Source organism: Staurois parvus, unplaced genomic scaffold, assembly GCF_062004578.1.
Source record: "Staurois parvus isolate SC_StPar_1 unplaced genomic scaffold, SC_StPar_1.0 ptg000332l, whole genome shotgun sequence".
Taxonomy (NCBI): domain Eukaryota; kingdom Metazoa; phylum Chordata; class Amphibia; order Anura; family Ranidae; genus Staurois; species Staurois parvus.
This window is the reverse complement of record NW_028318128.1, coordinates 847528-874226: the sequence shown is the minus strand read 5'-3', so window position 1 is coordinate 874226 and position 26699 is coordinate 847528. Positions and strand designations below refer to the sequence as shown.

Sequence of the window (26699 nt, the reverse complement as noted above, 5' to 3'; positions counted from 1 at the left end):
TTCCGGCAGTTGCAAGCACACAAAAGGATCAGGATGGAGAGTGGGGGAAGGGTCTGGAAAATATGTCACATTTACCAGCCCCTTCCTTTCCTGAATGAGCAAAATAAGTGATTGGTACCGATCATTCAGTGTTCATTTATAAATGAGGCATAGTGAACTGTGTTTTTTTGGGGTTATATTTTGGGGGGGGGGGGTGGAGTCCCTGTCATGTTGGCAGTATGGGGCCCCATGGTTTCTAACAGCAGCAGCCTTGAGTATGACATAAACAGAGTCTGCATTTCAGAAGACAGTCAAGTATACTGTATATTCACAAAGAACAAGAAAAAAAGCCATATTCTTCACAAAACCTATGAATCATACATTTTAAATTGGCCACGCACATTACAATCCAATTGTAAAATGTACAGTATTATGGTTAGGTTGAAGTATAACAGCAAAAATAAATGATCATCAAAATGTAGGAAAACCGATTAAAGGAAGAGAATGTAAAATATGTCTCCAGCTTTACAATTAGATATAATAAAAAATGTCTGCAATCACCATTTTATACAACCTCATCCAAATTTTTAGGCCCACATACATTGAGGTTTCTGTACATTTCTGTCTAAACTTAATAGATTGTGCAATAAGATTGTAACCTTTCCATCCAGCTTTAATTCTTCTCAAAAAAGGTGCCATACATGGGGTTGAACTGAAGAGGTATGGTGTTGCAAAGAGGATGTATATTAGTACCATGGAAAGTCTGAGCATACAGTTAATAACAAGGAGCATAATCTACTATATGGAATGACATATGACAGAGTACCTCTGCAGTTATTATGTTCCTTGGACATTGAATGTACAGTGTTTTTGTAGCGATGGTAATATGTCTCAGAATTTATCCATTAAATTTAAAGTGGTAGAGAGGCACTTTAGGCTTTAAGGCCAGCAATGAACTGCTAATGATGTCCAAGGAATACTGCCACCATGATAAGGCATTTTGTTTTAATTTTTATTCTGACTTTTATATGTCATTGCAATCAGAATCAGCATTTCTTTTACGTAACTTATGGGTAGTACTTCAGTCTTTTGTCATATGATCTTGGGCTGTACAGAGCCTTTTTATGTCCCAGGGTGTTGCCATACCTTGAATTTTTGTAGTTTCAGATAAAAAGATATTTCAGAAAATTAGGATGGCAACAACTCAGTAAGACAAGTGCACAAGATGAATGGCAATGTGAGCATTAGAGAACCTCAAAAGGCAAGCTTCATCCCCTGAATCACTTGCGTTTGATTTGAGAATACTCTTAAAAATGTATATAAAATGAAATAACTATGTAAAGCCATCTACAAAACGTCATATATGCATTTTAAAGGGTATAATGCAGCAGTTGTTTAGCCAGACAGGAATTAAGCACCTGCAAAATCCCTGCCACCTATAAGCAAAACCTAAGGGGGGGAGAGCATTGTGTGACTTTCAAACCAAATGCATATATCTCTGATGCAGAAGGAACTGGAACCAGTGGTGGACTGACCATTTGGAAACTCGGGCACTGCCTGAGGGCCCGGGTCAGTAGGGGGCCCCATGAGATGCCCCTGATACCTTTTTCATAGGCTTTTTTGAGTTTGGGCAAGGACACAGGGACCCCATGATCCCCTATTGCCCGGGGGCCCCATGAGTTGTCAGTCCGCCCCTGACTGGAACAGACTCCACACAGTGTCACCAATATTGTAGAATTCATAGGCAATTTTACTGTATATGTTTCCATTTTGTGTGTGTGTAAATCTATTATGTTGGTTTCTCCTTCAGATGTAAGCCTGGATATTATGACCTGCAAGCTGGCCGATCAGAAGGATGTTTGCAGTGTTTCTGTTATGGTCACTCGTCCAATTGCCACAGCTCCACTGATTACAGCATGAACAAGATCACATCTCACTTTGAGAAAGGTATATTACCTTTATATATGTCATGATTCCTAGATGTAAATAGTCAGATCTGTGACTAAGAATGGAGAGTGGGAAAAACACTGGCTGCAGCTGCTGTCTGTAGCTGTGCCCTGCAGTGTTGAACTAGGTAAAGTGGCTCAAAAGCCTAAACACTAAACATGTTTTACTATAATGTGTTCCCTGTATTAAAAAGTTAAAAAAAATGTTTATATAGCAGAATTCCCTCCATCATCCACCCCCCCCCCTTATACTTACTAGATCCAGCATTGTGCTAGGCTACAGTCTCTCCTCTCTCCCTCTTCACACAGGGACTGACAGACAGCAGCAGGTACCATTGGCTCCTGCTGCTGACAGTCAAATTCAGTGAGGAGGAAGCAAAAAGTGTCTATAGACGCAGGCAGCACAGCTCAGGTTCGAGCCCACAGTTGTGCCACAATAGGATATACCCCCACCCCCTTATGGTGCCACACAGAGAAGTGGGGGAGCCTTGAGTGCCAGTGACCTGAGAAGAAGAGGTTCGGGGCTGCTCTGTGCAAATCCATGGCACAGAGCAGGTAAGTATGAATCTGAAGGGGTTTTTTTTAATGACTTTACAATCACTTTACCAGCTATATCAGCAAAATGAGGTACCTTCTGAGTAGGCAGAGTTCAATAGACTGAGTCAGTAGTATGCATGGTGGGAACTGTAGTCTTGAGGAGAGAGACACTACTGTAATCAGGAGCTTTTAAATTGCATATCCCAAAGAGAGATTGCCAAGAGAAGGGCACAGAGATGCATTTCATAACCTGTACAAGACACAGCTTCTTCTTGCCACAAGGGAGACCGGAGAGTGCATATCACTGTCCAGTGTGTATCATAACGGCTGCATATTAGCGGCCTGGGTGTATCTGGAGCGCTGAGTTCAGGGGTGCTGGCAGCCAGAGTCAGAGAGTGGACTAATCACTGTTTGTGACCAGATGATGAGCTGTAATATCACTAAGACAGGTGAGCTGCTGCTGTGTGGATTTGCTATCTGCTGCTAGAAAGACTGAGCCCTTTATGAACTAACTATACAGCCATCTAGTAGCCTTCTTGCTGTCCACAGACTTGACTTGGTCTATTCTCATGTGCACCAACAGTACAACTAGGCCCCAATGCTAGCCAGCTGAAGCGTTAGGACTAAAGACTGTCCCTTTACAGCTGCTACACAGAGACCTTTACCTAGTGCTTATGCTAAGAGGTACCTCTCAGGGGAAGTTGCACCATATTCTAACCATTCTTCTAGAGTGCCCTTAAGACTAGTTATAGTATAATTATTCACATTGCAGTTAATGCTTATATGCACTGTGTATTGTTAACTTTGATGATTCAGGAGTTACTCCCAGTCTTGTGGTACAGAACTCTATTCTAAGTTACCTTGGCATAGTGATTATATATATTATGTCTAGCAAACTCTGTACCACTATATTACGTTTATTTACCACTAAACGGTCTTATGTTTATTTCCTGGTGCCAACTTACAGCCAAGTTAAAGATATTTATACTTCTGTTCTTATAAGTGCTTGCAGTAACTTTCATTCAGCTAGGTGTGTTAGAGAGGGTGAGGTTGCTCTTGTCGAGGCGCAAAACAGAGAACCCAAATTACCAAGCAGCTCCTGCAAGAGTAGCGCTACATGTAGGAAGACATTGTCACACAAATTTAGCACAGTCATGTAACAGTTTTACTGTGTGTGCGCAAAACATACATTAAAGCGGAGTTCCAGTGAAACTGTAAAAAAAAATAAAAGTCAGCAGCTACAAAAAAATGTAGCTGCTGACTTTTAAAAAACAGCCACTCATCTGTCCCTCGATTCCATGGTATCCTACCAGCAGTCTGCTTCACTGGCCGTCCTGTGTTCCCGTGGCCGGCATCTTCAGTGTGGGCACCCAGCTGTGACAGCTTGTGACTTTACAGCTGGGTGCCCACTGCGCATGTGCGAGTAGCGCTGTGCTTTCTCAATGGTCCCGTAGTCTTCTGCGACCTGTCACGCATCCCAGAAGTGGAAGTGGGAGTGGGTACCTGTCAATTTCAGGTACCTGCTCCCCCCTACTTCCCAAAGGTGCCAATCCTTAATGGGGTGCGGGGGACCGGTCCTTAAAGTAGAACTTCCTCTTTTGGGTGGAGCGCCTCTTTAATGCATAAGGCTTCTGTACATTTAGGGATCTGTAAATCTGTGCTCTCAGAATAAACTACTGCATAAATATTTTAGCTATAAATTCCTAAAGTGGTAAAAAAGAAGTAATTACTAAAATACACACCAGTGCTACTCCATAGACACTTGATCTTGTGACCTCGGATATACAATACAATAAGAAAGCCAAAAAATGCCCAGGAGTCCAAAGTTTTTGTTGATGCAATTGATTCATAAGAGGAAAAAATCTAATGCGTTTCGGGGACCAAACAGACTCCCCCTTCATCAGGGCTCAGGAATTTTGACTGTGCTTAAATGGACTCAGAGAGGCAGATACCAGACAAATCTGTGGTTTTCTGCTTGGAACAGTATCAGAAGGTATGTTATGGCAAAGTTAAAAAGCATAAAATGTAAAGGGGACTTTATAGGGGAAGTCAGGTCAGACTTAACTTTGATCTTTCCCTTTAGCAGAGATCATATGACCAAGTACCTTCAAAAATGTTAACAGGGCTGAAAGCAGTAATGATCTGTATTTTCTCCTGGGATGGGAAAACTCATTCTTTCTGTTCCACATCATTCATACAGCCTAACAAGGTAGCTAAGATAGCCTTAAAGTGAATAAAATATTTACAGTAGATTCCCAGCATGCCTGTCATGCATTGACTGAGAGATGGGTTTTTTGCCTTTTTTTTAGACACATTACTTTTTCTTTTACCTAATGAATGCTGAAGCAAATTACAATATGCTGCATTGTAATAAAATAATGCATGCCTAATTTATTTGCAGCAAACACCAAGACAACACATCTTGGTGACACTATTGAAAGCAAGGCTTTTTGGCATGTCCATGCACTGGGATTCAGCAACACATCCCCGCAGCCCAATGCATGTTGTGCAAACAAGCCTTGAAAGTCCCATATAAAAGCAGGTACCACCATGTACCTACTAACTGTATTATTTATTCACCAAATATCAACTGACTGACAGGTTTACTTTGGTTAACATTTGGCTATAGGTCCACTTTAGACCTTCATATTGGCATCTGTAGAATATTGCTTGAGATGAGCTTTTTATATAATCAGCCTTGTATGGAAAATGAACAATTAAACACGAAGACTGTAGAGGTCTGGTGTTGGTAAGTATTTAATACAGGGTTTCTTAACCAGGGTTCCTCCAGAGGTTCCAGGGGTTCCTTGAGCAATCAGCAATTGCTGCCTTTTAGATAAGTTCTCACTGACTCCATTGATCTTTTCAGCTATCTGTAAGGGGGTAATTCTTCCTAATGTTCACAAGTGTAAGGAGCATTCTTCCCACTGACCATCACACTATTGAATCATGACTTGCAGATACAGTCATTTTTAGCAGGGTTTCCCAGACACCAGAAAGTTATTTTAAGGGTTCCTATGTGCTGAAAAAGATTGAGAAAGGCTGGTCTTATATATAGCTTTTGAACTATCCGATTCACTTTGCATGGCTGCTATAGTCACAAATAATCAGACCACCTCTGATTTTTAAAGAACAAAAGCAGAAGTTGAGATATTTCCTGTAGCAACCAATCAAATTCTTGATTCTTTTTACTATAAAATGAAAATTTATAGCTGACCACTCCATTGTTAACAAATCATTCACCTCAGCAAGAGCTTCACATATACAGTTCTATACCATTGTGAGTTTACTAGATTTTAAGTGTATTAACTCAGTGTGAGCCTCCGGAGTGGTTGACTATACTGTTGTGAACTTCCTCCAAGGCATTTTATGTCAGGAAATGAGTTTCCTATTTACCCCACTAATTTAGTAAGAGTTGCTAACACATGTTTGTCTCAGCTAGTAAGTCTTCCATTAAATAAACTTCTAATAATCTATTGTTTAACATGTTTTTCTGTGAAGTTTTATCATTGGCTTTTTCTGTAGGACATTTAGCACCGATGTTGTTTAGGTGTCATTTATGCCTTAAAGTTAGTTCAATGCTCTGTAGGTACAGTCTCCCTGTCCATGTTTTCATTTTCCTTAAATTAAACACCTTTCTCTATCTGATTTTAGTTATCTTATATTTCCTATAGATGTGGAAAGTTGGACAGCAGTTCTCAAGGATGGTTCTCCAGCATCAGTCCCCATACGGATGTCCCGGCACCAGAAAGAGGTGTATCTTGCATCACGACAGTTGGAGCCCCTCTATTTTAATGCCCCAGGTAGGGTACCACTGTCATTGTCCTGTAGAAAAGGATATCAATTAGGGTACTTATTTATGCTAATGGTAGATTTTTCTTGCACTTGGAGCTTTTCTTTAATTTTTATACACGTGTATTTGTCTCAGGACTTCATTTTAAGAACCTTGCCCTCATCAGGCCAGGAAGCATTGTCTGACCTGATGGAGAGCAAAGTGCTATTGAAATGGAAAGTACAGTAAATGCAGATTAGAAATGCCTGATTGTTGATCCAATGCAGTATCCCATAACTAAGTGAATCATGTACCTTGTCTTGAAGGATAATGTCACCTTTTAACAAAAAAATAATAAATGCACATTTTTTTGCAGGTAAAAAAAATGTGCATTTATCATTTTTTGTTTCTGGAGCCTGTTAAGCATAGCACCAGCGATCAACAGATCGCTGGTGCCATGCAGATCTCCTGCAAACCGGTCAGTGTATCTGTGTGCCCATACACCTCATACGGGCAGGCAGACACTTACTGACAGGAAGACTGAATGAACTACCACGGCACTCCACAGTGCCATGGTAGTTCATTAGCAACTACAAGCAGATAGTAGCAAAGGCTGTTGGAACTTGTAGTGTTCTCATTCACAGAATACTGAGAATGAATGGGTGGAGCCCTGCACTGCCACGTTTTTTTAAAAATTGTGACAACTAAGTGAGAGGGAGAAGATCCCCCCGCTAGCTTTCACAACAGGGATCGGGGGTGCAGAGGCTGGTCTATTTATAACATGTTACAGCCTGAATATGGGTGTAATATTTAACATGTCACAAAAGGTGAACTTATCCTTTAAATTCAAAAGGTTGTAATCTTAAGGTGAGAAAGTTTAAATTTTCTTTTAAGAAAAATAAGCCAGTGCTGAGGTCCTAAGATTTTTTTCACAGTAGTATACCCTCCCTCAAAACCATAATAAAGGTGTCACTCTCATGCGGTAGGGATGCCAACATTTTTGTTCCCATTATATAGAATCCATTGGATGGGTGGGAGTGCAATCTTTTTTTCCATCTATTTTCCGTGCAAGAGATTTCCATTGACTTCTGAGGGGAATTCAATCTAATGTAAGTCTGCTCTTAAGACCGGTGTCGTGAAGAACAAAATCAATAGCGCACCAACTTTGGGCATTACCTCAGAGCTTTGAGGAAGAAGGGATTCCCCCTTAAAAATGCTTCAGCTTTACCCTGAGAGTCTCCCCTCTCGATGGGATTCGCACATGTCTCCTACTCCAGTGCTTTGATTTTGGATTTTATATGCCTTATATATTGCCACTTTTGTGAGTATATTTCTTAATTCAATAAATTCCCCCTTTGCTTACTGAGGTAATGCGCAAGGTAGGTGCGCTTTTGTTTTTGTATCGGGCTTCCCCAGGCTCGTGTTAGAGCTGCACAACCTTTGATCGGTTTTTGGACGAACGTTCATATATTGTTCCATCGGGCCACTTCTGATCTGGGTTCCTGAGCGCAGGAGGTGTTGTATTTGTTTCTACTTAGACAAGTGTCACCAGTATAAATGTCCCCATTGCAGAATGTCTTCTCTATTCCTGTTCTTGAGACAAATCAAACTTTTATATATTTTTCTTACCTCCAGTGACAATGGTCACCAGGACAAACAAGGTGAATCTCCCAAGCAGGAACACAAACCGCAAATAAAACCCTGACCCCTCGAATGTATAAAAAAAGTTTTGCATTTATATATACTTTAAGCGTCCCCAGCATATACACGTTGGTATGATATTACCAGCCATTAGGGGTAAAATATGAGTTTGGCTGCAGTTGGCATTTAAATGCGTGAAGCCACTGAACTAACAATAAATGCAGTGAGTATTGGGCCTATTGAGCAGGGTGGAACATTTGAAGCTGTAACCAACCTGGTTCTGGGATGTCGTCCTCAATCTAAGCCTTGTCTTTCCACAGGAACATTCTTAGGGGACCAGTCTAATAGCTATGGCCAAGTACTGACCATCAGCTTCCGTGTGGATCGAGGCCGCCATAGAGCTGGTGTTGAAGATATTATACTGGAAGGAGGAGGCCTGAGAGTTACTGCCCCTCTTACATCATCCAAAACTGCCCTTCCCTGCCGATTACCCCAGACCTACACATTCAGGTAAGCTGACAGTATTGCCATGATCTCATTATTTCTTCAGCTAGTGGTAAAATTCATATTATATACCTTTCTATGGATCTTTCAATGCCAACCTATCTACTCAAGCTTCACAGTGTTGTAATCAGTTACATTTCTACTGCTACTTTGTTAGGGCCGGTTCACACCACAGAAATGCGGTCCGGATGTGTTTCTGCATGCATGGTTTTAATGTATTTGTGCTGAGTTCTGGTGCATTTTTTATGCATTTTAATGCATTTTCAGTGTATTTTTTCCCAATGTTTCCTGCGGTTGTTTTGCTGTATTGCCTTTTTGATCCATTTAGATGTTTTCCAGTGCTTTTCAATGTGTTTTTTTATTTGTTTTGCCACATTTCAGTACAGCTCTGTGCAGAAAAAATTCATCCTATTCTACCTTTTCTTTTCCTGCACTGGAACTGACTGCACTGGTGTGAACTAGGCCATTGGAACTCATATAACCTGTCCATGCATTTTTGATGAAGAAAAAAATGCACTGGACTGCATTTGATGTGAACTGGCCCTTAATATGTGACTGCAAACATTATTCACATAACTTTATATTGTAACACCTGAATGTGGCTTTAAGCCAGAGCCCCAGAAGTAAACTAAATGATTGTTTGGAAAATTGCCCAATTCTTTAGCTCTATACTCAGTTCAGGCCACTGACTCAGAAAGCATTGAAGTCAATACAATCACAGTGATATTTTCCAAAGTGGATGCTAGCAGTAGCAGGCTACATTGTCCTCACATGACAGGTGCACTTTAAAGGGTGTGAAACACTGCAAAGAGGATAAGCACCAAGCAGATCATCGTAAGACCAGAAATAGCTACAGGTGACCTTGGAAGCAGCATGGACAATTGACACCTTTAATGGTCATAAACTGATGAGTTTCCTGCAATTTTTCCTCCACCATTCAATGAAAATAATGCTATTCATGTATATTTTACAGTCCATGCTATCAGCGAGGAAAAGCAGCAGTGTGTGACAGAGGTGGTGAACCTTTGTATGCTGATGATGCAACACATTGTGGCATTTTGTATTTCTAACCATCTCATTGATTTCTTGCTGTAACAGATTGGATGAGCTGTCTGGCAGCCCCTGGACTCCTCGTATTAGTCACTTTGACTTCCGACGCCTTTTAAGCAATGTGACCGCCCTGCGTATTCGTGCCACTTATGGAGAGTACAGTAAGTAATGAAAAAATTAATCATCAATAATATTATAAATAATTGATAAATAATATAAACATCAGTGGTTTAGGACTCACTGACACCAACCAGCATGTTAGAACATGAGCGTGTTGGTGTCCGTTGTCTAGGGGTAGGGGAAGTGGGTGATGCACTGTTACAAAGCAACACTTAAAGGATTATTTTCTAAAATTAGAGAGTGCAAAATCCGGTGCAGAACATGCAAACTCCAGGCAGGTAGTGCCATGATGTATATATTTATATCTACAGTACATGAGGCAGCCATATTTGTACATTACATATACAGACACTGCTTCCTACTATGCAATGGATGCATGTTCAAGCCTATGGGTCAGGTGTCATCAGCTTGAGAACTTTGAAGGTATAAAAAGCACTAACTGATCTTCTCAGCAGTCCTTAAAGTGTACTCGTGGGTAAAGAAATGGGGAAGCTGCCATTGTTTACATGGTTTTTGCCATTTTACAACTTCCAGGCCTGTCATCCTGATCCTGGCTTCACTCCCTTGTAAGTCACAAACCTTCAGCCATCATTTAACCAGTGAAATCTTTAGAGTCTTATTTGCTGGTATACATGTTTATTCCTGAGTAACTCACTAGTTAGTAAAGCCAGGATCAAGGTGACACTAAACCAAAGACACCAATGAGGAAGGACAAGAACCTGAAGGTAAGTACTCCTAGAGGAGTGAAGATGAACAAAAATTAAAAAAGGAAAATGTGCAGAGGTTCTAGCTTTCCTCTACTTTGCTGAAAAAAATAAAGTGTCTGCAGTTCCTCTATCATGACTGGTTGTGATTGATGTTTCGATATGGGTCTCAGCCAGGGGCGGACTGACAGTTCATGGGGCCCCCGGGCAATAGGGGATCATGGGGCCCCTTTGTCCTTGCCCAAACTCAAAAAAGCCTATGAGGGGCATCTCCTGGGGCCCCCTACTGACCCCGAGCCCTTTCCCAATGGTCAGTCCGCCCCTGGTCTCAGCACTGTCTAAGTCAGCTATTCGTTACCAAGGTTCCTCTAGAGACTGCAAGGGGTTCCTTGAACTGTAGATTACTGACCTCCTATCTGATGGTGCCTGCATCGTTCTGGGTCCTACCGCCATTTGGCAGAACCAGCTGCATGACACCAATCTTCTACCCCTTTAGTCTGTAGGGGTAGTATTTTGACCAGCAATGTAAGGGACATTTTCCCACTGACCCATTAATTATTACAGGGGTTCCCTGAGACCTGAAAACTAGTTTAAGGGTTCCTCTGGAGTGAAAAGGTTGAGGAGGGCTGGTCTATGACTTAAACCATTGTAGAGTCTGGTCCACACTGACTTTATTGTGCCCAACTGGCACAGAGTACTGTTTCAGTGGAGTAATCTCTGTCCTTCTTACATTTCACAGGCACTGGGTATCTCCAAAATGTCACCTTTATTTCTGCTCGCCCCAGTCCTGGGGACACAGCACCTTGGGTGGAGAAATGTGATTGCCCTGTTGGATATAAAGGGCATTTCTGTGAGCAATGCGCCCCAGGATATCACAGGGAGTCTCCTGCACTAGGGCCCTTCAGCCCTTGCGTTGCCTGCAGATGCCAAGGAGGAGGCCTATGTGACCCAGAAACTGGTGAATATCTGATGGCTTTCTTGTCTACTGGCTATTCGAGTTATGTTCGTATTTACTCCTAATGTTTCATCGTGGAAATTCTCTTTAGGTGACTGTTACTCTGGAGATGAGAATCAGAATAATGACTGCGCTGACTGTCCTCATGGGCAGTATAATGACCCTCGTGACCCCCAGAGGTGCCTTCCATGCCCATGCAGTGCTGGGGTTGGTTGCTCGTTGTCTCCAGAGACACAAGAGCCTGTGTGTGACAACTGTCCCATAGAACTGAGTGGTGAGTAAGAATGCATTACCTATCACATGTTCTTATGTTGTGTTAATTCTGATTTTTGGTGGGACTCTTGTACTTCTCTCCAAATTGATTGCAAGAGTTTGGGAATAAGAGAGCAGTACCTGGCACTAAGTACATGGCAAAAAGTTGTGCGTGATCCAAATACCACTTTTTATTTATTTGCTAATTATTTCACATGCACACGGTCAGATCACACAAATGTGCACATGATCTCACCCTACTGCCTGCCTTTTCTAGGAGGAAAGTCTACACATTTTTTTCTGGGTGAACTGCAAGTCTGTATTACAGTACACTCTAGTGGATGAGAAATGAATTACACAGGGGAATTGCTCCAATGCATCTAAAAGAAACCTGTTCTGAAGGAAATATGAGGGCTGCCAGGCTGACCTTCTTCTTTAAACATGCTAATTGCCTGACTTCCGTGTTTTCGGAATCACAAATGTGAAACAAATATGCAGCCAATAAATCCTAATATCCCACCTGCATACTTGTTGTACAAGCAGTGACCTATTTAAAGCCATTGAATTAACTCCACAGTCATTTTTGTAGTCAGCAAATAGAAACAGTCATGGGCATAATATGCCATTGCTTATTCCCCTATGACAATGATAGTTGCCTGAACATCTGGCCTCAGTTCCTTTTTAATTGCTGAGCAGGAATAAGTATGGGGGGGGGGGGGGTCAGAAGTTCTGACCTCAATGGCTGTAAACTTGTTTCAAGCCAGTGACTCATAAAGTTTTAAAGTCAGACAGCCAGGCAGCTAGCATTTTCAGGAGGAGGCTAGTAATAGCAGTTCCTGTATTTCTCACAACATGTTTAATGTAAGAAGGGAGATGTATCAAAGTGAAATAATAAACTGTATAAACCAATAAACTAATGCTGGTCACCAACAAGTTACAGTTGGATTTACAATCTTCGTGTTACGCCTTTACATTTACCAACCTTGCAGTGCAGGACCTAAATAATACATTCAATTTCTGTCCAGTCAGGTAGTCCCTCAGACTACATCATTGTTGGTAAATCTAGAGGCCATTGTAAAGTTCAATAGTAGTGTGTGATCATCTTAAAGTGTATCGGAACCCAAACACAAAAATGTGATGTATTGCAGCTTTCCAATCCTTGGATGTTGTGTCTGCATTAGTTTATTTTTTTTTCCTTTTTTTCTTAATTTCACCTGTTTTTCCTTATTTTTCTGTAATTTTTTTAAACTTATGTTCCTAACTTGATAAAAGTTTATTAATATCGTGTGTTGGGTTTCAAATTCCACTTTACCTTAGATTGTACGCCCCTTGAGGGTTGGGGACTAATGGGAATGTACAATATATATATGTGTAAAGCACTGCATAAATGGATGGTGCTATATAAGTACCTGAAATAAATAAATAAATAATATGCGTTGGCTACCTCCTTAGCCCCAGGCTGTCTGGTCCCCTGCTGATTTGACACCATTGACAGGCAGCTTAACTCTTCAATATGACACAGAAGTTGAATCCATCGCAATTTTGCCTCAGCTAATTGCAGAACAGAGAATGTTTTTCCAGTCCAGTTTTTTACCTTCATGCATTCTATTCATAAAGGTGAAAAAACTTTCTGTGTGCAGTGGCTCCCCCAACCCCCCCCCTTCCCCCTCCCCAATCCTTACCTGAGCTCCCTCTGAACCAGTGACTCTTTCTCATTGGCTGAGACAGCAACAGGAGCCCATTGGCTCCCGCTGCTGTCAAAAACAGCCAGTGAGCCAATGAGGAGAGAGCAAGGGTGGGGCCAAGCCACAGCTCTATGTGTCTTATGGGCACATAGAGTATTAGCTTGGGGATGAGCATGCAGAGGTGTCCCCAGAGCGAGCGGCTTTCTCTGGGGGCACTGCTTGAGGAGGAGGAGCTAGGAGTGCTGGCGGGGACCCAAAAATAATAGGATCAGGGCTGCTCTGAGCAAAATCACTGCACAAAGCAAGTAGGTATAGACATGTTTGTTATTTTAGAGAAAAAAAAAGCTTTAGTGTCACTTTGAGAAGACAATAGCTTTCCTAAGCCTTGTCTCTGTGAAGAATTAACATTGACTGAAGGATCATGAAAGAAGTAGGGAGGGTTTAGATAGCACTAAACCAACTAGCACTAAACAGGAGGGGAAGACAGAGAAAGATACCAAAATCACCTTAATAAACAATTGATAGTGGCCCAAAACCACCACTGGATGTCAGCATACTAATAAACAATAACAACCTAATGAAGTTCAATACAACATGGAAAAAATACATGAAAGTGAGGCAGAACCCAGTTACCATATCTAAGGACTAGTAAGCTGCAATACATAAAACTTCTGTTCTTAGGGTAAATGTCATCAGATGATAAACAATCCTTAGTACTGTCCCTTGTCACACTAGGTCCTCGCTGTGAAATATGTGCTGACGGATATTTCGGAGACCCCCAGGGACAAAATGGACCTCCTAGGCTGTGCAGACCCTGTGCCTGCAATAACAACATTGATCCCACAGTGGAGGGCAGCTGTGACCAAGTGACGGGAGAGTGCTTGAAATGTCTTCATAACACAGCTGGTTTCTACTGCGATAGATGCCGTGAAGGATCCTTTGGTAACCCACTGGATCCAAACCCAGAACGCAAGTGCAGAGGTATTTCATTATGTCCACACTCCAGCTGCTTTACACATTTTGCATTACTAGTTTATAAAAAGTCTTTTATCTGTTCAAAACTCTTTATAAAGTGCACTTTAAAAGCATAAATACTGTGCAGGGACATGATTAAAAATTAATTTGTAAATGCATTGAAAACCAATTAATCTGTTCTGGAGGTCAGAAAAAAGTCAAAAAAAGTTTTATCTGTTCAAAACTCTTTGAATAAGGCATAAGTACGTTCATTTATTTATCCCATTTTGAGTACCGTATTTTCCGGCGTATAAGGCAACTGGGTGTATAAGACGACCCCCTAATTTTCCAGTTAAAACATAGGTTTTGGGCTATACTCCCCATATAAGACTACCCCCCTTCTGAGGTAACACCATTTAAAAACATCAGATTTTTTAATTGAAATGGTTATGACTTACTGGTACTTAAAATCCTTCAAAATCCTCATGTTCATCCTCTGACATCATAAGTTCATGAATGACAACTTGTGATACATTTGTAAGACAGTCATCATATGGATCAAATTCCAAATCAGATGGTTACTGCTGGATGTGCGGTAATACGGTAGCTTCGGCTACATACAGTATACAGTATATATACAGCACGCTGGATGTGCAGTAATGTACATTTAATATACCGTGCTGAGCCAAGCTGGCTCAAAACAAATGTCCCTATGACAGATTAATCTGTCAGTCCGCTGGATGTGCAGTATATACAGTATACTGAGCCAAGCTGTTTCAAAACGTACCGGTACGTCCCTACTGAAATCAGACCGCTGGATGCGTGTATGTACAATAGCTGCGGCTACATACAGTATATGCTGGGCCAATCACGGCGAGTGATGTATTCTACTAATGAATACAAAGCCTGCTCGGATTGGCTGAGGTTGTGACATAATCAGCCCACCTCTCTGACTCAGCCAATCTGAGCAGGCTTTGTATTCATTAGTAGAATACATCGCTCGCCGCGATTGGCCCAGTGTATACTGTATGTAGCCGCAGCTACCGTACATACACGCATCCAGCGGTCTGATTACAGTAGGGACGTACCAATACGTTTTGAAACCGCTTGGCTCAGCGCAGTATACTGTATATACCGCACATCCAGCGGGCTGACAGATTAATCTGTCATAGGGACATTTGTTTTGAGCCAGCTTGGCTCAGCACAGTATACTGTATGTACAGTATTACCACACATCCAGCCAGCTTGACCCAAACAAACTCAAGGTTCACATTTTATACCCCGCGTATAAGACGACCCCCAATTTTTGGGGTATATTTTTAAGTATAAAAAGTAGTCTTATACGCCAGAAAATACTGTACACATATGATAATTATGGACTTGTTATCTTCACTTACTGCACAAATTGCACAATAGCACTTTAATACTGAATTGTATATACAATATTTATTATCATATATTGATTGATTGATTGATTGACATCATACGGAGATTATTGTTATTTATTATTTGCACATTGCACAGTTTTGCACTTATAGCACTTTATACCTACTGTGTACCATCTATATACATATATAGATAATTATATAATTTGAGAAAGCGCTGCACTCTTCAGTTTTGTGATTACATTACCATGGATTGTTACCCATACCCTTTTAGTGCTAGCAGCTATCTGGTATAACTATTACTCTTTACATATCCTATGTGTATTTTTTTTTTTTTTTATTTAAATATTTATTAATCATTTTCACAGAAATAACAATAGAAAGATAAAACTAGACAATTTCATCTCAAACATCATAAATATACAATTATTTCTTATTTCTTCCTTTACCCCCCTCTTAAAACCTTAACCCCTCCCCCCCCCCCTCCACTCTGCATTTCCTTGTCTTGTATCCAAAGCAAGCATATCCTTCCCAGTTATTTCTCTATGACGTTCTACTTATCACTTTCTCATACTGGTTACAAAATTTTCCCATTTTTCCCATTTTGCGAGATATAATTCCAACTTATCTTCCTGTATATAATATGTCTTCTCCCTCTCCTTAGTCCAGTTTACTCTCTCTATCCACTCCTCTTTCGGTATTTCTTTTTTCTTCCAATACTTGGGGATCAGGCTTTTTGCTGCATTCAAGTAGTACCCCAAACCTAATTTCTTATATTTACTAACTGATATCTCTGAACTGTGTAACAGGCACATCCCAGGATCTGACCCAATGTTCATTTCAATGATGTTCTCTATTAAATATATTATTTTTTTCCAGAATATTTGAATCTTTGGACATTCCCACCAAATGTGATAAACTGTCCCCACTTCCCCACACTCTCGCCAACACCGCTGTGATTTCTCCACACTTATCTTACCCTCCACACTCGGAACAATGTGCCATCTTGTCAAACATTTATAGTTTAATTCCACATCCCTCAAACTTACATTTCCGTGAACTAATCTATTTATTTTTTTCTGTTTTCCTTCATCTAATACCACCCCCATATCTCTTTCCCAATTCACAATGTGCAATGGTTTAGTGTTTGTGTACAAATCTGTGAGAATTCCATATACTTTAGCTATTCCGTGTTTCCCATCACCCCGTGCATCTAACAGCCTTTCAAACAAATTCCATTCCTTATTGGATCTCAGGGGTTTTGGGAGATTTCCTTAAAAACATTTTAATTGATAATAACGCCACTCGTCTAACCTAGTGAAGATGTTTCCCTTTTCCTTTTCCAACTCTTTAAAGGTCTTCAATTTCCCATCCCCCATTATATCTCTGAGTTGGACATCCTCCTTTATAAACCATCTACCTGTTATCTCTTCTCTACCTGGTGTAAAATATTCTGTGTTTCTTAGTGGCATAAGTATAGAATTAAATTTTTGTGTATTTTATCCCATTCCCTTAATACATTTACAGTGTACACACTTAAATCCTCCCTTAATCCTCTATATTGTGTCAGTATCCATATTATTCTATTCAAATTAGTTCCACTAAGTGTATTCTCAATTTTTACCCAACTCTTCCCCTCAAAATTAAACGTCCAGTCAAAAATTCTCCCTAATATTACTGCTTTATAATATCTCTTTATATATGGAACTCCCAAACCTCCCTTCTTTTTATCTCTACTTAATATTTCGTGGGACACCCTCGGTTTTTTCTTCCTCCAAATATATCCCGTTATCATTCTTTTTATTACTTTAAAAAAAGCTTCCGGGAGTTTAATTGGTATCATTTGGAATCTGTATAAAATTTTTGGTACGATTATCATTTTTACCAGGTTTATACGTCCTAACCACGATGGAATTCCTCTCTCTAATGCTTTTAATTCCCCCTTTACTTCATTTAGTAATGAAATATAGTTTAGCTTATACAAGGTTTTATACGACTCGCTAAGCCTTACTCCCAAGTATTTTATATCTCTTTCTTTCCAAATAAAGGGAAATTCTTCTTGTATTTTCTCTTGTTCACTCTTTGGGATATTTATGTTTAAGATCTCCGTCTTTGTTGGATTAATTTTTAAATTTGATAATTCTCCATATTCCTTCAGCAGCTTCATTAGGTTTGAGAGTGTTATCCTGGGATTCCCCACATAAAACAGCAGATCATCAGCAAAAGCTGCCACTTTATGTTCTACACTTCCTATCTGAATTCCCCTTATATCTCCATTCTTCCTTATTGTTGATAAGAGAGGCTCTAATGACAAAACATATAATAAGGGGGATAAAGGGCAGCCCTGCCTTGTTCCATTTGACATCCCGATGGGCTCTGTTTTTTCCCCATTTACTATTACCACTGCAGAGGGTTTACTGTACAGTTTTCCAATCCATTCCCTCATTCTACCTCCAATTCCCAGGGCTTCTAAGGTGTCCATCATGAAGCCCCAGTCTACTCTATCGAAGGCCTTTTCTGCGTCCACTGAAAGGGCCACTACCGGTACCTCCCCCTTTTTACCTCTCTGTATCAGCATCAGGGATCTCAACCCATTGTCCCTGCCCTCTCTTCCCGGGACAAAGCCCACCTGATCTCCATGTATCCATTCAGGCATAAACTCCTTCAACCTATTCGCTAGGACCTTTGCATATATCTTAGTGTCTAAATTCAACAGTGAAATGGGCCTATAACTCGAGCATTGCGAGGAGTCTTTCCCTTCATTATGTAACAGTACTACATGAGCCTGTAAAGATTCCCCTCTCATGTCCATTTCTCCTCCCAGGGCATTCATATATTTTTCTAATTTGGGTATTAATATTTCGCTAAATTTTTTATAGTACCCTGCTGTATACCCATCTGGTCCTGGACTTTTCCCCATCTCCATGTTTTTTACTACAACCTTTATCTCTTCTTGTGTGATCTCTGCTTCTAGGGAATTTAGTTGGTCCTCTTTTATTTTCGGTAATCCCGCCTTTTTTAAATAAATCTTCCTTTTTTCCTTTTTTTCCTTTTCCATATTATTTTTTTCCTCGTATGGGATAATATTATACAACTTCCTATAATAATCCACAAACATCTTTGCGATCTCTTTATTTGAGTGGACCAAATCTCCCTTGGGGCTCTTTATTTTGTCTATATAATTCCTATTTTTTTTTTCCTTAAGGATCTCATTAGATATTTTCCTGGCCTATCTCCCCATTTATAATTTTCACATAATACTTTATTATACACTCTCCTTCTCTCCTCTTCCATTAGAGTTTCCAGTTTCTCTTTCTTTTTTATTATCTTCTGCTTAATTTCTTTTACCATTCTATTTTTATGAGCCTGTTCTAACTCCGAAATATCCTTTAAGATCCCACTAATTTTTTCTCTTCTTTCTCTTTTTTTTCTTGCCCCTATTGCAATCAGAATTCCTCTTATATATGACTTGTGAGACTCCCATACTGTTGCCTTAGACACATCCTCTGTCTCATTCTCTCTAAAGAATCTCTCAATTTCTTTCCCAATCCTTTGTGCAATATCCTTGTCCATGAGAAGTGCCTCATTCAGCCTCCAACCTACCCCTTCTGTTCTCCTCTTTCCCCATCCCATCCTCAATATGACCGGGGCATGGTCCGAAAACGTCATTACTCCTATATCTGCTTTAACCACTGAGTCTATAAAGTGATGTTCTATCAATACATAGTCCAACCTTGAATACATCTGATGTGCATTAGAGAAGAATGTGTAGTCTCTATCCTTCATATGCAAAATTCTCCATGCGTCTACCAATTGGCAGTCATGGATCACCTTCTTTAATAGTCTCAAAGATCTACTCCCCTCTCGCTGCACATTAGAAGTTGTATCCCTTTGTGGATCCATACAAAAATTAAAATCTCCCACCACTATTATACAACCCTCTTTAAAATCCATCAACTTTTTTAGTACACCCTTCAAGTACTCCTCTGGTTTTTTATTTGGACAATAGATATTAGCTACTCTACACTCCCACTCTTGTATTTTACCCTTCAAAAACAAATATCTCCCCTCTGGGTCCACTTTTCTATCCTTCAGTTCAAATCTTATATTTTTTCTGAACCCTATTGCCACACCTTTAGCTCTCTTAATCGGGGAATCTGCATACTACCATGTTGGGTACTCTCTAGATTTCAGCTTCACCTTAGATTCTATCTCGAGATGTGTCTCCTGCAAAAAAACCACCGAAACTGCTTGGTGATGTAATTCCTTAAATAACCTAAATCTTTTCCCAGGACAGTTCAACCCCTTCACATTATAAGTGATAACTTGTAAATCTTCCATCCTTTTTATATCCTTCTTTTTTCCCTTCTAACTGGAGATCTCATAACTATCCTCCTTCTCTTTACGCTTGCTTTTTATACCTCTCTCTATCCTGCAGAGTATTGCCCTTATTATCCATTTCCCTCCCACCCTCACCTCCCCCAACCCCCCCTCCCTAACCCTCCCCCCCTGCCATTTCCTCTCCTTCCTCCCTCCCACCTCCCCACCCCCCCAGGCCTCCTATGCCTTTGGATCATATTCCACTTTTGATCCCTCTATAGGGGTTCGACTCTGCCCATGACCGCTTACCTTCCCCCCCTCCTCCCCACTGTTCCCTTATCTATTGGTTCTCTATTTCCTCTTTTAACGAGCTGCCACTTTCCTGACCCACAAATATCCAGCTCTCCCTCCTGCCCTTCCCAACCAGATATCACTTGTCTCTGCAGTCCAAATTTATCACAAAATTCTTCCATATCCTCCGAGAATCTTAAGATAGCTGTAGTTCCATCCCCCCACCCAATTAAGCCTAAGTCACGGCCCCATCTGTATTTCACTCCTTGTTTTTTCATTGCTTCCAATAGGGGTTTCAGTGATCTCTTCCTTCTCAGAGTTTCTGCTGTCAAATCTGCAAAAATTTGAATATTTTTCCCTCCATATATAATGTTTGATCTTCCTTTAATCTTTTTCCATATCTCTTCTCTATCTCCATAATTGTGAAATTTAACAATTATATTTCTTGTTTTTTTTTATGTGTATGCGCTCGCTTATACTTTCTTGAAATAATAAATATGTAAAGCGCTGCGTAAATTGACGGTGCTAGCTAAGTACCTGTAATAAATAAATATACAAGAAACTGGCATGTCATTTAACCCACCAGTATGCACCCAAAGGTAAAATATCAGCTGTAGCTGTGGCTTGGCTTTAGAAAGTCATAAAAAAGTCTCATTAATACTTATATGATATAGGAGAGAATAGAGTATAACTCATGTAACCCATCTAGGAGTGCAATGTGTTTATTGTCAGCCTATTAATACTGGAACATTACAAACTTGCATGCAATAACCTGACCAGCCTTATACTCACTCAGCAATTTTTCAGGGAATATGAAGTGCTGGTGGAGCAAAAACTCGGTCGGGATTTTGCATGAAAGTTTATGATGTTCCTGTTTTAATAACCTAGTAATAAAAACTGTTTTATTGCTACTAAATTCCCATCAGTTTTAGAGGTGTTATATAAGATTGAGCCTTGCTTCTCTGCTTTAAAAACTACCTACAAAAACAAGCAGTGGGCTGCAGCTGATTGCTGAACGTATCACAGACTTTTTCTTTCCCCACATTTTAATAAATCATATCCAAATAAATGAAATATTCCATGATTTTGTCTGATGGAAACTCAGCTGGCCATAGGGAGAGATTTACTAAAACGAAGTGAACCTATAATATCTTCAAACATCAAATCATGTGCCTTGATGACCTCTCCTTTTCATGGTAATCCAATGGCTTTAGAACATTATGAGATATTGGACCTAGAGAGGTATGCAGATCAGGAGCTCTGATTTCACTTGCTACATGCTTGTTCAGGATCAGTGGCTAAGGCTAGATATTGCCAGGTAACTAGCATTTTGGGATGCCTGCAACTGGGTCTCTATATTGCTCTCTGTACAGGTTTCCTTTAAGGAATGTCTGTTACTTTGCCTATTCAGGTCAAAGTGGCCAGGTACCTTTAGAGGTCTTCCATCACCCACCCACTGATATTTTCCCTGTGATACCTTGTTCTACCCTAATCCCTGTGTAAGATCAATGTCGGTCTGTGTTGTAACCTGGTTGATGTCCTTCTCCTGTCTCCCATATGACAGTGTTGGGGCCTGGTGATTTGCCACTCAGGCCTGAGCATTGCATCCTAAAAGTGGAGAAGGTCAAATGCTCCCCCATATCTGGAAGTACAGGATATTGCCAAGGATTCCAACTGATAAACACAGAGGGGAGCACAGCAAAGGCGAATATCAGTAGGAGGGGGTGTTATTAAATAAAACAGTCATTTTTCCCTGCCCTAGTTCAAGTGACAGATTTTCTTTATACAAAGCCATTCGCTGAACGTCAATTCAAAGTTACAATTTCTTCCTTTGCAACAAGATGGCGCTATTCTATTAGTGTCTCTTAGTGTTCATCAGCTATGAAGATAGGTCTCTACTATACAAATAATAGTAGTCTCTAATGTGCCTAGAGAAATAGAATTTATTTTGCCCCTCCAGGCTGGCTATGGTGGTATTGTGCAATGATCATATGAGTGTATACGACAATCGTCAGGCATCCCATGGTTGAGCCTGCTAATGCATTGGGTATTGGTCATACCAATCAATTACTACTGTTTTCCCCCTAGGTAGTCTGATTCAAATGTCTACTGAGTGCCCCCTACCTCCTCGTAGCACAAATGTGCACATTGCCTGGCTGTCATTTTAACCCCATGGCTTCCATACTTTTTCTCACTGACCCCAAGCAAGTAATCAGATAAGGGTTTTTGAATTTTCTGCAACTTTTCTGAACTCCATGCTTGTTCCAGGAAAGTGACTCAAAAAATACTCAGCAGTTCAGCACAATAGCCAGCAACTAGCAGTTTCACAAGCAGGTTTGCAATCACCTACTTCTTACTTCTGTTAAGACGCAATGTTCACTTTAAAATGCAGTGCAATCAAATACCTGAGTGTAGTGTAAAGCTCAGAGAATGCCAAACAGAAATTAGAGTGTGACCTTCCTTTTAACTCTGTGTGTTTCCTTTCCCAGAGTGTTATTGTCACCCTGTGGGTTCTCAGCAAGGTTCATGCCAGGCTGATGGCTCATGCCTGTGCAAACCAGGATTTAGTGGTGAAAACTGTGATCAACCGGAGTGCCCCAGCTGCTATGACCAAGTCATTGAGATGGTGAGTTCCTTGCACAGTGGTTCAATGGTTAAAGTGGACCTGAATTCATAACACAATTCTAACAGTCTTGCTGGGGGGGACATAGATTAACAGCAGGGGAACATACTGCTCCAGGATCCTTTGAGTAGTGCTTGCAAAGTCAAAATCCTGGGAATTTGGTCATGTTATCTCTGCTGTAGGAGACGATCATAGGTCACACTGGATTACTTTCTCCATTGCCAAAGATTAAGGATCCAAGCACACTAGTGTTTTATAAGTTTAAAAACCTGAAAAATGCTGGTAATAAAGTTTTTAGAAGTGTTTAGTAGCATTTTAGTAGCGTTCAAAAGCATTTAGGAGCATTAGCGTTTTATTAGCGTTTTTGCAGTACATGTAGAGAAAGAATGAGATGAGTGGGACACTCCAAAAAAGGAACTTTGTACATTGAGTACTTTGTCTAATCTTCAGGGCAGGTTATATTGGAGTCCTTGCTTGAATCAAACAGTGGACTTCAGCCTAAGGCAGTAGAAACCAGCAGTAGCAGTAACAGCAGTAACTTCTTTAGAGCCCAGAGCATTGTCCTTTTGAGTAGTAGCGTGCAGGTGGAATCTCTTTGGATCATCAGCTGGTGTTCCCTTTGCTAAACCTGCAGCTGACTTCCCAGCTCCAGAGGAGGTTAAACAGCACTCAGTCTCCAAGATCCTTTCAGAATGGTTTTACTCAGAAGGCCTAAAATCAGCTGGGTGCTTTCCTCTGTGATACCAGACCAGCTCTTCAGTAGACAGCCCCTCAGTCAGCATAACAGAACCTGGGTCTCAACATTCAGGCCCTCAGGTCGCCCACCTGAGGCCAATGGCAGCAGCTGCCTTGGAGGGCAACGTGCCCTCTCCGAGACTTGGGTAATCCTATCCAGGAATGACCCAGAGCCCTGTGTGCTCACTGAATAGATATGGTTACCCAGCATGCCATCAGAGCCCCTGTCTCTCTAGGGTAAGCTGAGGCTGTATCCATATTCATGCTGCTATCTGCATAAATCCACACCTATCATCCAGAAATTTCTACAGTTTCCTGGATGCAGAGAAGGCCAGGCAGAGTAGCAGCAGCTGAGCTCACAGAGCAGACCTAACTAAATGATCACAGCTCACCCAGTACAGTGAGCTAACTATACTTTTACCTAGCAAATATTTACAGCCATTCTGACTACAGAGCGACAAATAAATTTACCTATCAAAACACAACTAATCCTATCTATCTAATCCTAGTACCTAGATAGAAGGGTGCTACATAAGGAATTCTGTGAAACGTGGCAGTGCCAAGCGAGTAACCCCCTGTGGTCAGTGGGGCAGCCACATGGCACAGGGCCTAGAATATCATGGGTATCGCTGTAGTAGCACCTATTACTACAGTGATCACTTAGATATGAGGTATGCATATCTACACTGAACCAATGTAAGTATGCAATTCAGATCATAGCTGGAGTTCAACTTTAAGCAACTAAATACTTTGGTTGTGTAAACAAGGAGGAACCCTGGAGCTGCATGTTTCCAAGATGGGAACGTATTTCTGCAATTCTGTTACTGTTTATTTACCCATCCAGGGGCGGACTGACCATTAGGAAACTTGGGCACTGCCCGAGGGCCCGGGGTCACTAGGGGGCCCCATGAGATACCCCTGGTACCTTTTTCATAGGCTTTTTTGAGTTTGGGCAAAAACACAGGGGCCCCATGATCCCCTATTGCCAGGGGGCCCCATGAGTTGTCAGTCCGCCCCTGTACCCATCCCATGAGCACTGAGATATTTAAGGCTATGCCTTTATTCCTAATATCACATTTGTATCTGATTATCCAGATGGCTTCATACAAGGGACAACTGCAGCAGTTGACTGGTTCCATTAATGGTCAAATGCACACCCAGGACCATCGTCACCTGGAGGAACAGATGAGAAAAGTGGAGGAGAGATCTCGGAATATGTTAAGGGAGGCCGAATCTGCTCATGGTGAGATGCAAGTAGTTTACCACATCACTAGCAATTTGTGTCATTTCTGACTCTTTTGTGTGACTATAATATATTTAGTGTGTTAGAATATTGTATATGAAAAAGTTCTCCATGAAAACATAATTCTTACAAATAGAGGGGGTGCCACTTCAGTATTGCTGGTCATTCTATTGTATGGATCATAAACATTGGGGTTGATTTACTAAAACAGGAGAGTGCAAAATCTGGTGCAGCTCTGCATATAAACTTCCAGGTTTTATTGTCAAAGCCTAATTGAGCCAGCTGACGTTAGAGCTGATTGGTTTCTATCCATAGCTTCACCAGATTTTGCACTCTCCAGTTTTAGTAAATCAACCCCATAGATTGAAGAGGAATACTAGGTCAGTGGATTTAATCCTGTATACAATTCTATGTTTACAAAATTAAAGTGTTCACTCAAAGTGGTATTTCAGTTTATGGTAAATACTAAAGGGTTACATTACTTGACACATTTTTACATCTCTATTGTTGAGACTTCTTTGCTGAGTTCCTAGTTCTGTATACCTGCAATGGCCACCCTCCCTATTGGATTTTGCTGTTGGAGTATCCAAGATATACAGGAAACCAGGGGCTTCACCTGTAACTAAAATATCACTTCAGATGGACTGAGCTTTTAATGAGTACAGCTGAGCCAACTCCTATTGTGGCAGGTTAAAATATTTCAATTGTAATCTACTTCATTACTCCTATATATGATGCAGGGGGCGACAACTCCAACATGCTTCAAGGTGGAAATGGTTCGGATAACAGATGATGTATTACAGTGGGTACATTTCCCTGGGTCTCTGATCTTCACATGTTCTATTGTCATCCAAACTTTTGGATGTTTGGCAGTATATTTATATTGTAAAGCGCTAAGCAAACTGTTGGCGCTATATAAATCCTGTATAATAATAATATTAAATATTTTTATTCTTGTCCTATACATTTGTGTTCCAGTTGCTTTAACATGCCTTGTCTATGGGCATCATTCCTTAGGTACACATCCTACTGACACAAAAATACTTACTCTACGACACTCAAATTTAATGTGCCATAAACAATCCCAAATGTAGTTCCCAATGTCATACCCAAATCTGTAACTATAGCCATAGCAGACCATGCATCTACACTGAGTGGCAGATACTCAGGGGGCCCACAGCTGTCTGGCTGCGTAATGATTAATGTGAATAGCAATAGAATTTGGTAAAGAGTTTGGTAACCTCTTTTTGATTTCTAATAATTAGTATTTTGCGTCACTAGGTTATTATTGCCTTGAGATGCATATTCGTGAGATGGGGGCTCATTAATGGGTTTGCTTTTGGGCTACATCAGACATAGTTATGGCCCTGATTATATCCATTAATAATGACCATCCTTAGGTGATTTGATGTGTGGAAGAAAAATTAATTAAGTTACCATGTTCCTGTTTATTAGCTACAGAACAATCTCTGCAAAGACAGATGTCGACACTTCGGGGGTTACAGACTGATACCCAGAATGACTTGGTACATGCGCAGGCAAAGATCCAGCAAGTACAGGCCCAGACCGGAGAGTACCAGAGCCGCCTGCAAGAGACCAAGATGAAGATAGCAGAGGCTCGGCAGCAGCTTGAGGGGGGCCAGGTGGAATTGAACCGAATGGTGAGTTCTATCAGTCACATTACAAATAACATCAGGTGATTACAATGGGGGTGTTTTAAGAAATCACTGTGATTATTTTCAACCTCTTAATAGCTAAGATTATTTATATAGCTATTTAGTAGCTATTCTTTTATTGGAATGTACCTTTTAAAACTTTAAGACAGTTATTGGTCTTTAAAGAAGGCATGCACCAAACTCTGTCTTTGAGACACAAGATAACAAAAAATAAGATTAAAATAAAATAAATTAAAAAATAAAATAAAAAATAAAATAAAATAGTGCAACAGTGCTCTGTATGTCCAGCCCAATGAAATTCCTCAAAGGATTCATTCACTTCATCTG

The 26699-nt window shown here is 40.6% G+C and overlaps 1 protein-coding gene across 1 annotated transcript in view; it reads left to right on the top strand.

The window, feature by feature from the left end:
• LAMC2 (laminin subunit gamma 2) overlaps window positions 1-26699 on the top strand; it is a 54916-nt gene that overhangs the window by 12073 nt on the left and 16144 nt on the right. The window contains exons 5-14 of the mRNA XM_089683982.1: window positions 1790-1926; window positions 6137-6265; window positions 8196-8385; window positions 9478-9590; window positions 10993-11211; window positions 11300-11482; window positions 13881-14126; window positions 22585-22721; window positions 24549-24696; window positions 26152-26357. Of these exons, the coding sequence (XP_089540108.1) occupies window positions 1790-1926; window positions 6137-6265; window positions 8196-8385; window positions 9478-9590; window positions 10993-11211; window positions 11300-11482; window positions 13881-14126; window positions 22585-22721; window positions 24549-24696; window positions 26152-26357 (1708 nt within the window). The remainder of the gene's footprint in view (window positions 1-1789; window positions 1927-6136; window positions 6266-8195; window positions 8386-9477; window positions 9591-10992; window positions 11212-11299; window positions 11483-13880; window positions 14127-22584; window positions 22722-24548; window positions 24697-26151; window positions 26358-26699) is intronic.